Source organism: Durotheca rogersii (assembly GCF_024521655.1).
Source record: "Durotheca rogersii strain YMJ 92031201 chromosome Unknown GGS23scaffold_4, whole genome shotgun sequence".
NCBI lineage: Eukaryota > Fungi > Ascomycota > Sordariomycetes > Xylariales > Xylariaceae > Durotheca > Durotheca rogersii.
In genome coordinates, this window is record NW_026251235.1 from 1,982,471 (window position 1) to 1,997,863 (window position 15,393).

Below are 15,393 nucleotides of genomic sequence, written 5' to 3' on the forward strand. Positions count from 1 at the left end.
TGAGGAGGGAGGAGGGGAGGTAACTCCATTTTACCTAGGGTGGCGCCCGTTACCCCAACCTGCACGCACTAGGCCAAGCCTCCCCCCCCCCATATCTTGGTATTGGGTACCTAGGCATTGCTGGGGGGAGGAATCCGGAATGCGGAGGTAGAGGAACAAATCAAAAACGGAATGGGAAACGGAACTGATCGTAATTTCTCGGCCTTCCTAGCCCCATGAACCTCTTCCTTGACTCGTGATTGCTAACCCTTCGTGGTTGACAGAGCCGACCTTTTTCTGACAAGTCTCACAACAGATACGGGCAGCCTTGCTCTTTTATGCAGAGATCTACAGTGAATGCTACCATCAGCAAACGTGGGTATATATTCATCTCATCTTCTCCTTCGGCTTATATACTCCACCGACACGCCCCCTTCGACGTTAGCATCTTTCGCTTCTTACTATGATTGATACCCACACAGATCGGATGCCCAGTGAACCCACGTAGACACGTATCTACCTTTGCGTCTTCCAGCCGGTAGGGTAGGCCTGCGATATGCGCCAGTACCCTTACTATGCGATGCCCGGAAACCCTGTGTCGGCGTACGGGCACCGCAGTGAGTGCTGTTCAGAAGAAGGCGAGTCACAATCACCGAGTCGGAGGCGGATTGCACCGTGCCACCCCCGATGGCGCAGGCTCCGTGTGTGAGAGAAACACCGTTTCTTCCGCGCCCTAGAAATTCCTCTCTATGAGATGTAATTGTTGCCGCAAAACTCCTCCCATTCCCCGCCCCCGCCGGTGCCCGGCCGCGGTGGCCACGCCCAGGCAAACCCGAACCCACGGGTGAATCTAGCCTACCTTGAGCAGAGGTCACTGCCGACCTTATGCGATTGATTCCATATACTAATCAGGGTTCTCGAGGCTGAAGGGGGAGGGGGGCCTGGGACTGAAACGCATCCCTCAGGTGGAAAAACGCACGGCTAGCATCGTCTAATACGGAAAGTATGCTCGGAATGATTTAAGAAAAAAAAAAAAGGAAAGAAAAAGAGAGATGGCCCATTAAGACTCAACGTATGCGACTAGGTAATAATACCTAACCATCCGGGAGGAAAATGACCTGGGAACGGTCGACGGGGCTCCTATCACCACGCAGCGTAGAAACTCCCCATCCCTCAAGCGTACTGGAATAGAACGCTGATCGACTCGCCGTGGTGGATGCGACGAATGGCCTCGGCGAATATGGGGGCGACGTCCAAGACGTCGAGCTTGGGACAGAGCCGCTTGTGCTCGTCCTGAGGGACCGAGTTGGTCACGACCACCTTGTCTAGCGCTGAAGCGTTGATGCGCGCAATGGCGTCCCCGCTAAGCACGCCATGAGTGAGGAGGGCGTACACGGCCACCGCGCCCTCCTTTCGCAAGAGCTTAGCGGCACGGGTAATGGTGTTGGCGGTGTCGGCCAGATCATCGATCAGAATGCACACCCGATTGGCGACATTACCGACCAGCATCATCGTCGCATTCTGCCGATCCGTGATCCGAGGCGGCCGTCGTTCCTGGGTTTGCCGAATAAGTTTGAAGACCGGCACATAACAATTTCGTCTTACCTTGTGGATGAGGGCGAATTCCATGCCCAGGCTATCTGCGATAGCCGTCGCTCTCTTGGTCCCCCCCGCATCTGGGCTCACGATCACGGCTTCTTTGTAATCTGGGATGTTCTGCTGGATATATCTCTTCAGCAGGGGACGACCGTATAGATTGTCCATGGGTATGTCAAAGAAGCCTTGGTACTGAGGATCGTGAAGGTCCAGCGCGACGACACTGCAGCCCCCGTTAGCCATTGTCTTCGCGTGGAAGCCCACGGGAGGCACGTCTAGACGTCGAGGAAGAGGGGTTCGAAGGCAACAAGAGGCCTCTCGATAAAGGCACAGCAAATCCCCGCCCCCCTCCTCTGGCGCTAGGAAAACACATACTGGTCTGCGCCCGCGCAGGTCAAAAGATCTGCCACCAGGGTTCCGGCTTGTGCAACCCATCGCTTATACCCGGGTTTAGCTTGAAACGTAGAGAGCAGTCCCGGATTCTCGTAGTCGTGAGTCGTATAGCTTCCTACGCGGGAATGCAGGCCTTGAACCGGGTACATGTCCCCGGCAGCGTTCCCATCAGAGTGGAAGTAGCCCTCGCCGCCATTCGTCCGAGCGAGGGCACTTCCCGTCCCGTTGGTGAGAGAAGTCTTGCTCATCGCCCTCGTCAGATCAGTCTCTTTACTGAAGCTTGCGCTCTTCACAACACCAGGTCCGGGTGTCGCGGGGACGCTCTCAAACGTATACTTGTCCTTGGAGGCTTCGGTGGGCTTCGAGAGTGGAGCACCAATCTTGTTGTATGGTAGGTCGGGCTGTCGAGAGTAGGGAAACAAGGGAAGCACAGCCGTGACACGCTTGGCCGAGCCGGTCTTGCAGGCAGAGATCACTGTCGGCTCCTGTCAGCTCCAGTCCCAGCGGGCAGCCCAAGGCCTGGAAACCCCCTCCTCCTCCGCCAGCTCTCCGCAGCAGATACGTACTGATACAAAGCTCTATTAAGTGATCATTGATCGATCCACCGCCAGACTGGATGATGAAGACATCTTTGCCCCGTACCGAGTCCTTGATCTCGCAGCGGGTCTCCCCAACCGAGAATTTGCTCAGTATGCGGTTGCCGTTAGGAATGCCTAGCATATTGCACACTGCCTCGGTGAGGGACGGGTGCGAGTTGCCCGAGAGAATAACGATATTACGGACCATGTTGGATGATCTACTGTATGAATAGATGGAGGGAAAGGAATGTTTTTTTAAATAAAAATAAAAATGAAAGGGGAAAAGGGCGGTGTCAACGAATGCGGATGCCTTCGTCTTCTCTCTCTCTCTCTCTCTCACACGCGCGCGTATCACACTCAAGATTCGTCTAGGAGTGCAGGGATTTGTTGAAGCCAGCAGGACCTAGAGCGAAGGGGATGCGCTGTGAGCGAACCTGAGGGTTGCTGTTATCGTCCGTTCCTAATTGCTCCGATCACGGTCGGTCGATCTGGCAACCCCAGAAGGTTAAGGGAGCTTGGCCGAGACGAGAGCTGGACAGGCGCGGACCCGGGTATGGGTGTGGGCGGAGGTGTGAAGGCGAGCCAGAGTGATGCCGACGAAGTAGGGACCAGAGGGCTCGTGGAAAGGCAGTCCTAGAGGAGATCCATGATGGAGAGCGACCAGCAAGGAACGAGTTAAGGTTTAGGTTCTTGGCTTCCGAGTGTGATTCTCCAAGCTACCGTTGTCACAGTAGCCACAGTGCCGTGACGAGAACCTGAGATGGGATGGAGATGAAGATTGGAAATGATCAGGATGGAATTTATTCTTCTAATTGACCTCAGAGCCCCATTATTATTCACCACCTACCCAGCTAGACCGAGAGGGAAAGGGGAAAAAAAAACTAAGAAAGCAACCAAAAAAAAATTCTGCCAGGTCATCGCGGCTGCGGCTGCGGTTGCGCAGGGCCAATCCCACCACCAACTTCAGAATGCGATGCATACATTCTGTAGTGCTACATCTCCATGTACGTAAATTCCCGTCCGCATCCATGTACTGTGCGGGACTTCTCAGCAGGGACCCCCGCCGCGAACTGGGGGTTGGCTCTGCCCATAGGTACATCGGGACGCATGTACTCGCCCGAGTTCCATCTCAGTCGCCGCTTTGAGCTGATGTGGGCTGGCTGCCACTGACAGGTTCGTGTGTGGCGGGTGGCTGGACGGAGTCACACGGCCAGCCGCAGAAGCATGTGAAGGGGACCAAACCCGGCCAGAAGACGCAACGGGCAAAAATGCTGACAGAAGCGGCCGTGGCGATGGTAAAAGCAGCCACCCATCTAGGCTGGATAAGGTAAGCAGCAGGGTCATCGTCTCGACGCAGCGCCCCCCAGGCACGTACACGGCCTATGCCGTTTCCGTGCGGAGGTACATGCAGCGCAGCGTCTGTGGCGCCGCGGCTACATGCAGGTATCAAGATCTGAACCATTACATCTGTTTTTTTTTTCCCCTTCTTCCCTTCTTTCACTCTTGTCTCTCTCTCTCTCTCTTTTTTTTTTTTTTTTTTTTTTCGCTGGCGTCCCACCTCCTTACCACGTAGGTACTTACCTACCCACCTACCCCTACACGTACACAATCTAACCGGCCTAGGTACCTAATCTCTAGCGGCACCGCCCGCTCAGCGGTTTGGCGGAATATGCTATAAACCGGTGGTTCTTCGCTAGATGCCATCCATTATTTAATAGCTTCGTCTGATTGGCTCCGCCTCTGCTCGGCTTGTCGGTCCTGGTAGTTACCGAGTTGCGCGCCCATTGGCCTTGTCCCTCCTCCGGTCTGCCAAGCTCTGACTTGATTGCGATGCCTGAAATTGCCGAAGGTGAGATATCACCTCCCTCGTGCCCGACTTTCGGCTCGCCCCCCAGTAGCATCGTGACGTGATATGCTGACCGGTCCCCGCCAGTCGCACGCATCACCCACTTCCTGCGGCGACACTTGGTGGGCAAGACCATCAGCAGAGTCTTCGCCCTCGATGACGCCAACGTATTTGGTAAGGCTGGCACCACCGGTCTCGCGTTCCAAGAGGCGCTTGCCGGCAAGGAGGTCACCGATGTGGGGAGCCAGGGAAAGTACTTCTGGATGGTGCTGTCTAGCCCGCCACACGCCGTCATGCACCTGGGCATGACCGGCTGGGTGCAGATACGGGGCATCCAGACCGGCTACACCCGCTACGTCGAGAGGACCAAGGGCGACAAGGAGCTGTGGCCGCCTAAGTTCTGGAAGTTCCATCTCGAGACCGACGGCGACCCCAAAGTCGAGGTCGCCTTCACCGATGCTAGGCGTTTCGGTCGCATCCGCCTCGTCGACTGTCCCGGGAAGGATATTCGAAAGCACTCGCCTCTCGTCGAGAACGGGCCGGACCCCGTCATCGACAGGCACATCTTCACAGAGCGCTTCCTGCGGGACAAGATGAGGAGCCGACGCGTCCCCGTCAAGGCGCTGCTCCTGGACCAGACAACGGTCAGCGGCATCGGGAATTGGGTTGGCGACGAGATCTTGTACCAGGCTAAGCTCCACCCGGAGCAATACTGCAACGAGTTCGACGACGCAGACGTCCACACGCTGTACGATGCCATCTGCTACGTGTGCGACACCGCCGTCGCGAAGCTGGGCGACTCGGACCAGTTCCCCGACCACTGGCTCTTCAACCACCGGTGGAGCAAGGGCAAGAAGGACTCGCCCGGCGCCCTGCCGAACGGCGACAAGATCACCTTCCTCACTGTCGGGGGCCGCACGAGTTGCGTCGTCCCTAGCGTGCAGAAGAAGAGGTGCCGCGTCAAGGAAGAGGAGCCTGCGCCGGGCTCGGACGACGAGACGGAGAGCCGCTTCTTCCCGGGCCGCGGCGAGGCGGAAACCGAGGAGCGCGGGAAGCGCCCGGCCAAGAAGGCCCGGACCCCGAGATCGAAGCCCGTCAAGCCGGAGGACGAAGCAGAGCCCGCCCCTCCGAGCAGATCCCGGAGGGGCGCCAATAAGAAGGAGGAGCAGGAGGACAAGGGAGCGCAGATCGAGCTCGCACCCGAGATCGGGGCCAGGCGGCGGTCGGGCAGACTCAAGCGCCCCGCCCCAGAATAATAGGGTCGGGTGGGACAGGGAAAGAGAGAAAGAAAGACAGGCGGTTGTGCCCCGCGCCTAAAACCCTGAGGCCCCCGGTCGCCGAGCCCGCAGCGAGGCGTCGGAGAGGCTTGCATGCATAGAATCGCCCTGAGACGGGCTGAGACGGGCTGAGACAGGGGCTGATATAAAGAAGGCGTTTCACGCCTGCGATTCCAGGGCCATGCGCTGTCTACTATATATATTACTACGGCATTAATATCACCGCTCCCTTCTCTAGTTGGACCCGCACTAGATATTAATCGTCGCTCTCTGCTGGGGCACAGCGCGGATACGCGGCTTTCGACGGTCGCCTGTAGTACGCTTTACTGTACACCTACCTAAGTATCGCTGCATTATCAGCCGGACTGGTTGCTCCGCCGTTCGAGGTATAAGATTTAGTAACTAGGTAGGGAGGGTGACGGACGGTACGTGCGACGGCCGCGAGATCGCACACTTGAAAGCCATAGTAAGCAGGTGTGGGTAGGATTGGTTTGTATTCTCGCATGTTTCGTGTCTACATAATATCTACGGAGACGATAAATACATATAGATGGACGCTCTACCAGCCGATGCCCCCCCGGACTCGGTGGCCCGACTACATGCGCGTTTGCCGCTCTTTAGTCGGTATTGTCCTCCTTACGATATGTAGCTACCTTTATCTTACCCCTTCCCCCCCCTAAATCCCTCTTCTCAACACACATACACACACGCACGCACTGCTGTCACACATTGCGGATGTGGATCGTGTTACTCGATGCTCATACGCATCAGACCGTCGTTGGTATCAACCATGCCCTGGAATCCAACCCGCCCTTTGGCGCCGCTGACGCTCCTTCCGCTGCTACCGAAAGGGCCGTTGTTACCACCGGAGCTGCCGTTTTCGCTTGGCGTCCCCGGAGCCCTGTCTCCGCCGTGATTGCTCCCCGGCCGGGAGCCCCACGGGGCCATGTCTCGTTGCAGCGGACTTTGCATGATTGGAGAGTTGTGCACGCTCATACCGGGGCTCACCGCCCGCCTCTTGAAGCTGTGCGGGTCAAAGTCGTCATCTCTACGACGCTTGTTGTTGATACGGCGGGTGATTTCTGCTGCCGTGGGGGGGATGTTGCCTCCCTGAGATACAGACACCGACGTCGGTTGCGGCGTTTCCGACTTTTGCCCATCGCTTCCGGGTCCGCGGGTCACCTGCCCGCTCCCCGGGCCTAAGCCGAAAAGGCTGGCGCTGCCAGATCCGGCTGACAGGGAAGGCGAATCCATATTCACATCTTCGCTCATCCCGGACGAGGAGCCTCTAGGCATAATGGACGGAGGCGGCGGAGTGACTCTAGCACTACTCGTCTCAGAGAATGTTTCCCAAAAGTTCTTACCCTTCGAGTTCTTCACGGCCTGCTGTTTAAAATTATTGGACGCGCTCGAATCGGTCATCATATCGTCTTCTGGTATATCGTCGAGTGACTCTTGGGCCGTAGTCGGATTTGGTGACGACCGGGTGGTAGAAATATTGCTGGTATCTAAAGCTAGGGGTGCGGCGGGGGTGACGCGGGGCTCCAGATCCATATCGCTTTCGCGAACTTGCCGGATGACTTCTGCTTCTCGGCGAACCTCGGAGTCTATTGGCGCGCTTTCTTCCGCCAGGGCAGCACGGATACGTGCAAATCCTTTCGTTTTCGGCTACGAAACACGTCAGACAAATGTCTAATAAGGTATAAGGCCAGGCCCAGCTTACAAGAAGATTGCCTCTCCTCGTGACAGCTCGCTTGATTACGCCCCGATGACCATCTCTTGATAGTGCCTCGCCAGAATCCATAGACCTATCCTCGCTCTCGCTCCCCGAGATGTGCAGTTGGTTGGCAGCCCAGCTGATGCTTTCTCTCCGCGAAGGCGGAATAGTAACATCTCGAAAATCCTTCACCACGTTGTTAGGCGGCGATTTGGACAGCGCCGCTGGGTGGGCAGGACTGAACGGTAGTCCGGTCAGACCCCGCGTTTTCCTCCTAGGTTGCCTCCGGGGTCTCGTTCGGAAGCTAGAGAGGCTACTAATGGTCGACGAAGCCGCGGTCATCCAGGGGGCGGCGGTGCCGGATGATAGGACGCCTCCGTGCGGGTTGGCCCTTACAGCCTGCGGCGTACTGAAAATGGCATCTTCCATCTCGTCATCCATAGGGTCGTCGTCGTCAGAGCCTGAAGAAGAGTCCGAGGCTAGGGGGTTCGCACTCCCGACGGAACTAGAAACGTGCATCCGCTCCTGGTTGCCCATCATCGACCACAACGACGTGACCGGCTGCTCGAGTCCATATTCTCCGGAACTTCGGCTAGGGATGTTCATGGCGCGCCCACCGATAGTCGGCGACGAGTCGGGCGAGGATTGCTCAGCCAGGGTCGAGTGGTGCAGGCTGGTGGCCGCCCTCGAGAAATCTAAACCGCGCGACCGCCTGGGCAAGATGTTGGTGGGGGAAGCGTAGATCTGGGAATGGTCGAGCTTCGGGGATAAGGGGGCGAGTTTGGCGTGGCTGGGTGTCTGGGCGGGCGAGGCGAAATCGGCATTGGATATCTGGAGCGAGAGTCCGCGAAAGGAGATGTCGGGGCGGCGAGGGGTGACGGGGGGAGCGGGAGCAGCAGAAGCGGCTGTGGCGGCTGCATCCTGGCTCCTGTCCATGATCAGGGAGCTGTCATCTTTGGATGCGCGCCTCGATGCTTCGAGTATATGTGGGGAGGACGACAGTGGTGTAGCGCCTCCGTCCGACAGGCTCCTGGTCCTAGAGAGGGAGGACCTCTCCAGTATGCGGATGCCGCGGCCGTGGCTGTCGCCTTTCACGTCCTCGTCCATCACGGCCACCTCGTCATATCCAATTGCAGCCATGTTGGAGGTGTCGTGACAATGGTTCTATGACTGACAGAGATGGGGGGCCCCTGTAGATCTTGGCAGATCGCCGTCTGCTTTGGCTGGGCCGGTGGTCTCCTGATGTCAAACCTCGGTAAGCCCCAAATGTATGGACGATTCGGGTTGTCGAATGGACATCATCAGCGCGGGCCTCGCTGGGTGTGGTGGGTGGTGCATTAGTGAGTCGAGGGGGGCAGCGAGAGGAGAGATTGGGCGACGGAAGAGCATTGGTTGAGGGGTGGAGGCGGGCGACAACATTACATATTTATTTGCGAGTTACATCTTCGACGGTGAACTGTGACGTCGCGTCGCCGCCAATTGACGCGCGCGGGTAATCAGCGCCTTGCCCGGATTAATCGTTATTCATTGCCGTCGGGTTCCGCCATTGCATAGGAAGTAGGTAAGTAGGTATACATCCCACAATCACCTACATACTTGGTACATGGGTTAGGTACCTTAGATGGGTAGCTTAGGTACCTCCTCATAGCCTTACATCCTATAGATGCATACAGGTAGGTATGCATTCCCCCTTATCCCCTTTCCGCTTCGACAGGTTCTCAGCCATAACTTAACATAAACGCCGCCCTCTGCGCCATCAACAAGCGGGAAAGTAACAGGAAAGAAGGAATACTTAGGTAGGTAGGTAGGTAGGTAGGAGGCAAGTTGGTCAATTGTTGACGAGCGCCCAACTCTCCTTCCTGCTATAATCTATCTCGTCCCTCGACGACGTCGCTAGGTATATCGCACTCCTCCGAATGTACCCATCCTACGGTGAGGAATACGCTGCGTTATCAATGTACGACCTCGAAATGTCCCCCCAAAAATGCTCCCGGGCGATGACCCGTTTCCTAGTGACGCCACGCGAGGCGAGCTTATGGTGCGATAGGTTCACTGCGAATCCTCCGGCGGCATGTCCCAGCTTCTGACAGACTTCCCGCCCCGTCGCCTTTTTCCTAGGGCCGTGCCGCCGCCGCCGACGAAGTTCATGACCCATTCTCGCACCCTTCTCGTTTTACGCAATTGCGGATGTGCCGACTTTTTCGAAGAAACGTCCTTGAGATTGTATAAGCCCCCCCGGTCGGACCTATCCAATCTCCTTCGGTGGAGCAGGTCTACCTTGGTAAGACCCTTTCTCAAGCTATGCCCGTGCACTTTGTTCATGAAGACGCTCAACGCGACATTCCGGAGAAGGACGATATCCTGTCTGCGGAGCTCCCTAAGAATCTTGCTCGACGATTCGCCGAGGTCGGACGATAACCAGAACGTGACGCTAAAGCCGGACTTGGTCTCATCTCCGACGAGAAGCTCGATGAGGGACAAAGTCGAACCCCATCTGGTTTTCACAGTGCGCGGCTCGGCGATGGAAATTATCCCGACGATGAGGTTCACCGTCATAGTCTGGGGTGAGATGGACTCGAGATAGGAGGCATTAGGCACATCCTCGAGATCGCTCAGATGAGCTGACTGAGCAACCGAGGGCTGGTCCTGGCCAATCGACAAATCGTTGCTTTGGATGGACATATGAGAGCTCTGGTCCCCCGTAGTATCGAAAGAAGACAGCGTGGTCCCACAGCTGGCGGTGGGCAGCTCAGACGATGGGATGTCATCGTGAACTGCTAAGGAATGATCGTAGAACCGGTCTAGGATTTCTTGGGTCGCCGCACTCGAACCCGAGCACCCAGAAGCCGCGTCGAACGAAGACCCAGCAGAATTGAAGAATCTCTCATCTCCGAAATCGTCCTCTCTGATGTGGTGGATCTGGGAGAAGCCGGTCGGCAGGGCAGTCCTCGTAAGCGGTATAGATCTCCAGACGGCGACGTCGAGGGCGGGTCCCAGAGCGGGTTCCGAAGCAGCCGCATCGATGCGAGCGAAAGTGGCGATAGGATCTAAGAATTGACCTAGAAGATTCGACTCCTCCCAGTTCAGTGTGCGGCTTTCCGGCGCACCTGCGAGGACCAGAATTCTTCGCACCATTGCAAAGAATGCGGGAAAGACAGGAAGACCATTATGCCTTGAGGGGGTGGACCATTGGGACAAGGTACATGGGTGGCAGCTTGTTACCAGCAAGGACGAAGCATAGTTGAGTTTCGTAGATATATGGCAAAGTATGCGTATGCGCGGCCCGGCACTGAGGAAATCAATCAGATAAAAATGTAAACGAGAGTTGCCAGGCTTATATACCTACGGAGTGCTGTAAGTTTAGGTAGAAATTACGGATGGAATTCACGTGGGTGTTAGTACGTTAGGCACATATATCTAGGTACCTAGGTAATACACCTTAATTAGGTAGGTATGTAAGGTCATATTCAAGTATGAGCAATATTCCTGTAATGTGGAGATACATTTGAGCCGTGGTGTCTCTCTCTCGAGCATTGGGAAGTACCCAAACTCCGATGACATCGCATCGGGTACTCCCCCCCCCACCTGCACACGCCACTTTCCTCGGGGGGATTAGGCGGGTGCCCAAGGGCTTGATGTAGCCAATAGGTACCTAACCCGTCTAACCTATCGGGGCAAGTCAGCACGCAAGGCTACCTGGGTATAGGTACCTCCATATTAGGTAATCCGTGCAAAGTTGTGTTGTCACCGCTGCATCTCAGCCAATCGTGGTAGCTTTCGATTTGTTTACTTTATCCAGCCCTTTGGCGCCTGCGGATTTGTATATTCTGTGCGCACCGCCATAACAAATTTACCTAGATGCCTATCCCCCCTCTAATACGTCGCATACCCGTTATCTACCCCATCACCACCTCTGCATCCAAACACCCCCCATCCCCGTCTCTGCCAGTCCTGTTTCTCTGACGGGATACGACCAATCAACCTAGTTTTGTGTTCCCCTCTGGCTATCATTATATCATTGTTATCGCTAACGAGGAGGACCTAACTTCTGCTGCACATTGCTAGATCATGTCCCAAGAGACCGGACTTTGGAGCGTCCGCCGACCTCGAGAGGTATGCATACGTCTCTCCCCTCCCCCTTGTTGATGCGCCAGCGCGCGGTTTCGCGCCCTTCGTAATTGGGACAGACAATAGTAATAACTAGATGTTGGCGAGCAGACACTAGGTGGCATCAATCCAAATTCCGCGACAGCTCAGCCTTCCTCTGCAATGAAGAGATCGAATTCGATTAGCGGAAATGGCGCCTTCGCCAGCAGTCACATGCGATCGGTGTCGGGATCTAGGCAATCCCTCGCCCTCGGCCGTCCTAGCCAGCCCATGTTTTCACGAACGTCCTCCGGCACTAACCTGGCCGAGGCCGGCATGTCCTCGGTGAAACGGTCGTCTTTTCAGAACAATCCCGGCTCTGCCCTGAAAAGCTACGCGTCCGGCGGCGTGCCGATGCGAAACTCGGAGAACGACCGAAGGAGCAGTGTCTACCGCTCGCGAACCTCCACCAACGGGCCCGGCAGCCATCAGAGCTTCTTCCAACAGGCGCCGCAAGCCGCCGGAGTCCCGCGCGACCCGCGGCCGTTGAGAGATCGCTCGTTCCAGGCGCGCATCGGCCAGGAGCTCTTGGATTACCTCTCTCAGCACAATTTCGAGATGGAGATGAAGCACACCTTGTCGCACAATATCATCAAGTCGCCAACCCAGAAGGACTTCAACTACATGTTCCAGTGGCTATACCACCGCATAGACCCGAGTTACCGCTTCCAGAAGAACATCGACCAGGAGGTGCCGCCAATATTGAAGCAGCTGCGCTATCCTTATGAGAAGAGCATCACCAAATCGCAAATCTCCGCCGTGGGTGGCCAGAACTGGAGTACATTCCTAGGCGTGCTCCACTGGATGATGCAGCTAGCGCAGATGCTCGAGGGATATGCCTCCAACCGCTACGACGAAGCTTGTATGGAGAGCGGGATCGACGTTGGGGGCGATCACATCATCTTCGACTTTCTCAGCTCAGCGTATCGGGACTGGCTCGCTATGGACGAAGACGCCGGTGACGACGACGCTGAGAAGGCGCTCGCGCCTCACGTCGAGGGCATGGCTAGGGCTTTCGAGAGGTCGAATTCCAAGTACCTGTCGGAGCTTGAGATGCTCGAGGCAGAGAATGCCCGTCTACTCAAAGAAATCGAGGATCTCGAGAAGTCAACCCCCGACCCCCGCGTTCTCGACAATCACTTCAAGATCATGGAAGAGGACAAGGTCAAGTTCGAGGAGTACAATGCGCTCGCTCTATCGCGGACCGATAAATACGAAAGCCGGATCCAGGTCCTGCAAGAGGAGCTAGATAAGCTGCTGCAAGAGCTGAAGGAGGCGGAGGATGAGCGACGGGCGCTACAAAAAGAAGTCGACGATCAAGGTATCAGCATGCAGGATATCGACCGCATGACCTCGGAACGTGAAAGACTACAGAAAGGCATAGAGTCGGCCACGCAGAGGCTTGACGAGGGCAAGAAGAAGGTAGCAGAAAAAGAAATGGAAGCCAGCCACAAACTCGACGAGCTAGAGAGGCTCGTAGACAAATACAACACGCTCGCCTACCAGATTGGCCTGATCCCCGCGACGGCTGTCAACGCCAAGGGCGCTTCGTACGAGCTTGCGGTAACAGTCAACGAGTCCGATTTCACGGGATCCGTCATGAAGGGGTCGTATTCAGGGGGAGGGGGGAGCGAACGCCTACTAGCAGATCCGGTTACCGGTTACCAACCAGCCCATATCTTGAACCTGGATCTGCGCGGGCAAGTTAAGAACAGCTTCCTAACCCTACGAAAAGACATTTCCGAGCGGCGCACGGCGGCCATGGATGCCATGATGAAGGACCACGACCTCCTTGACGGCATTAAGGAGGCAATTGAGGACAAACGGAACGAAGTAGAAGCGCTGGAGCATCGGGTGAGAGCCGCGGAGGAGGAGTATGAGAAGACAAAAGAAGTATATCAACGCTGTCTCATTTATTTATGCGCCACGTCGCGGCTAACAGTTTTGCCAGATCACGACAACACAGAAGCTGGCTTCGGATGCGCAGATCGAGAAGATGGAAAAGGAACTCGCCAAGATGCGCGCGCAGCTTACTGAATCTGTGCAACTGATGGAGCAAAGGGAGATGAACACCAACATCGAGTATGCTTCACCCATTCTCTCGTTTCGTCTGCGTTACCTGCTTTCAACCGCCTTCCGTCTTGTTCTTATTATTATGGAAAAGGTAGTGGAGCCTAGAGCTAACTGCAAGCTTCCAGATACGAACAATTAACTCTCCGGGCCAATGCGCTACGCGAGGAACTACACACTGAAATCGAGAGGATGTTGAACGACATCATTAAGTTCAAGGTGCATATACAAAAGAACCTAGAGGACTACGAGGGCTTCGTGACGGACGAGCTCGAGAAAGAACTCGGCAGTGACGAGGTGAGGGACGATACCCGTGGCATCGACATGTGATTTACCTGGTAGGACTGCCGCTGTTGCGCTGGGTTTGGATGGTGTCTGCTGCGCGGAGTTTGGTTGGACTAGCTGTAATCGCGGAGTATGCGATGGTAACGATTAGGCCAGGGATACGCTTGTTACAACGGACAGATTCGCATTGGGCATGCCTCTTCATTAATTGCCTTGCGCGTTTTCTATGTATATGATTGCGGTGATGCGTGGTGTACGTGGTTGAACGCGTCTCGTGTGTATAATTCTATACTACTACGTAGTAGTCGGCAAGGGGGTAGGATTCCATAACGAAAGGTGTCTCATGAGTTATGAGTAGTTTAGCTCTTGTGACAAACCCCGCTAACAGATTCTATCTGATAACAAGATATTGTGATGAAGCGGAGTCTCGACAGGTTAGGGGCAACTCCGTCATAGCGGGGCCCAAGCTTTGGGGTAGCTAAGGCTCTTTGATTCACGTAATAACTAACCTATATAATCCTCAACCCCGCCAAAGTCATATCCCGCAACTTCATCGCCATTCCGACAACTTCTTGCCCGTCTACCATAGAGTTCCGAGCGCAAACGACTTCATAGGTATTATCCCACCTACTTACCGTAGCACAAGTGCGGCGCTCAGCAGGATGTTTTCGACTCTGGGATCTTCCTCCGTCGGCATCGGATCGATCGTCAAACCCTCGTCCTCGACCTCGGCCCTGACCCCGTCCACCGCCGTCAACGCCAGCGCGCCGGGCGCCGGGGCCCCTGCATCCTCCTCCTTCGAATTCCCCCGCGAATACCACTTCCCGCCGTTCTTCACCAAGCAGACGAACCTGACCACGCGCCACAGCCAGCTGGAGAAGTGGTCCTCCCTCGTGCTGGCCTACTGCCGGCACCACCGGCTCTTCAAGCTCTCCCTCTCCGCCCTGTCCTCCTCGGCCTACGCCTCGGCCGCCAACCCCGCCCCCGCGACCGCCGCGGCCTCTTCGTCGCCCGGGCCGTCCGGCGGCGCCGAGGACCTCTTCTACAACCGCCGCATCAACCGCCACCTCAGCGTCGCCGACGCCCGCGAGGTCCTCGAGTTCATGCGGCGCGACGGCCGCGCCGAGTACGTCGGCGGCGGCAGCGCCAAGGACGGCGGCGACGTCTTCTGGATCCACTGGCGCACCCCCGAGGAGTGGGCGGAGATGGTCGACAGCTGGGTCGACGAGACGGCGCAGAAGGGCACCGTCCTGACGCTGTACGAGCTAACCGACGGCGAGGCTACCAGGGGCACCGGTATGTTCCTTTTTTTTCGATTTCTTCTTTCTTGGCCCCAGATTCGCCAGGCGGCAAAGCGAAGACGATGCTGATGCCCTAAACCTCCGTCGCAGAATTTCACGGCCTCGATACGGATCTGCTCCAGAAAGCACTACAGGTCTTGGTCAAACGCGGCAAGGCACAGATATTCGGACAGGAGGACCAGCAGGGCGTCAAGTTCTTCTGAGG

The 15,393-nt window shown here is 56.2% G+C and overlaps 6 protein-coding genes across 6 annotated transcripts; 3 read left to right on the forward strand and 3 right to left on the reverse strand.

Annotated features, from left to right (window-relative positions):
- Positions 1 to 1,152: 1,152 nt before the first annotated feature.
- Positions 1,153 to 2,754, reverse strand: GGS23DRAFT_594327 (phosphoribosyl pyrophosphokinase; the record flags this gene model as incomplete). The annotated part of the gene is made up of 4 exons (XM_051518147.1): positions 1,153 to 1,533; positions 1,585 to 1,798; positions 1,951 to 2,443; positions 2,535 to 2,754. 4 exons carry the CDS (start codon positions 2,752 to 2,754, stop codon positions 1,153 to 1,155), a joined length of 1,308 nt encoding a protein of 435 aa, XP_051374896.1.
- Positions 2,755 to 4,277: 1,523 nt separating this feature from the next.
- On the forward strand, positions 4,278 to 6,109 carry GGS23DRAFT_373702 (Formamidopyrimidine-DNA glycosylase N-terminal domain-containing protein). The gene is made up of 2 exons (XM_051513367.1): positions 4,278 to 4,395; positions 4,480 to 6,109. The coding sequence occupies exons 1-2, from the start codon at positions 4,377 to 4,379 to the stop codon at positions 5,646 to 5,648; spliced, it is 1,188 nt and encodes a 395-aa protein (XP_051374897.1). The 5' UTR covers positions 4,278 to 4,376; the 3' UTR covers positions 5,649 to 6,109.
- Positions 6,110 to 6,382: 273 nt separating this feature from the next.
- On the reverse strand, positions 6,383 to 8,716 carry GGS23DRAFT_373711 (uncharacterized protein). Its single transcript, XM_051513368.1, has 2 exons — positions 7,393 to 8,716; positions 6,383 to 7,337 (listed from the first exon to the last, which is right to left on the reverse strand). Exons 1-2 carry the CDS (start codon positions 8,524 to 8,526, stop codon positions 6,417 to 6,419), a joined length of 2,055 nt encoding a protein of 684 aa, XP_051374898.1. The 5' UTR covers positions 8,527 to 8,716; the 3' UTR covers positions 6,383 to 6,416.
- A 467-nt stretch (positions 8,717 to 9,183) lies between these two features.
- Positions 9,184 to 10,738, reverse strand: GGS23DRAFT_555912 (uncharacterized protein). The gene has a single exon (XM_051515629.1). The coding sequence runs from the start codon at positions 10,519 to 10,521 to the stop codon at positions 9,436 to 9,438; it is 1,086 nt and encodes a 361-aa protein (XP_051374899.1). The 5' UTR covers positions 10,522 to 10,738; the 3' UTR covers positions 9,184 to 9,435.
- A 460-nt stretch (positions 10,739 to 11,198) lies between these two features.
- GGS23DRAFT_555913 (HEC/Ndc80p family-domain-containing protein) lies at positions 11,199 to 14,235 on the forward strand. The gene is made up of 4 exons (XM_051515630.1): positions 11,199 to 11,499; positions 11,605 to 13,425; positions 13,484 to 13,614; positions 13,731 to 14,235. The coding sequence occupies exons 1-4, from the start codon at positions 11,455 to 11,457 to the stop codon at positions 13,930 to 13,932; spliced, it is 2,199 nt and encodes a 732-aa protein (XP_051374900.1). The 5' UTR covers positions 11,199 to 11,454; the 3' UTR covers positions 13,933 to 14,235.
- Positions 14,236 to 14,549: 314 nt separating this feature from the next.
- On the forward strand, positions 14,550 to 15,391 carry GGS23DRAFT_594332 (ESCRT-II complex, vps25 subunit; the record flags this gene model as incomplete). The annotated part of the gene is made up of 2 exons (XM_051518148.1): positions 14,550 to 15,183; positions 15,279 to 15,391. 2 exons carry the CDS (start codon positions 14,550 to 14,552, stop codon positions 15,389 to 15,391), a joined length of 747 nt encoding a protein of 248 aa, XP_051374901.1.
- Positions 15,392 to 15,393: the final 2 nt, after the last annotated feature.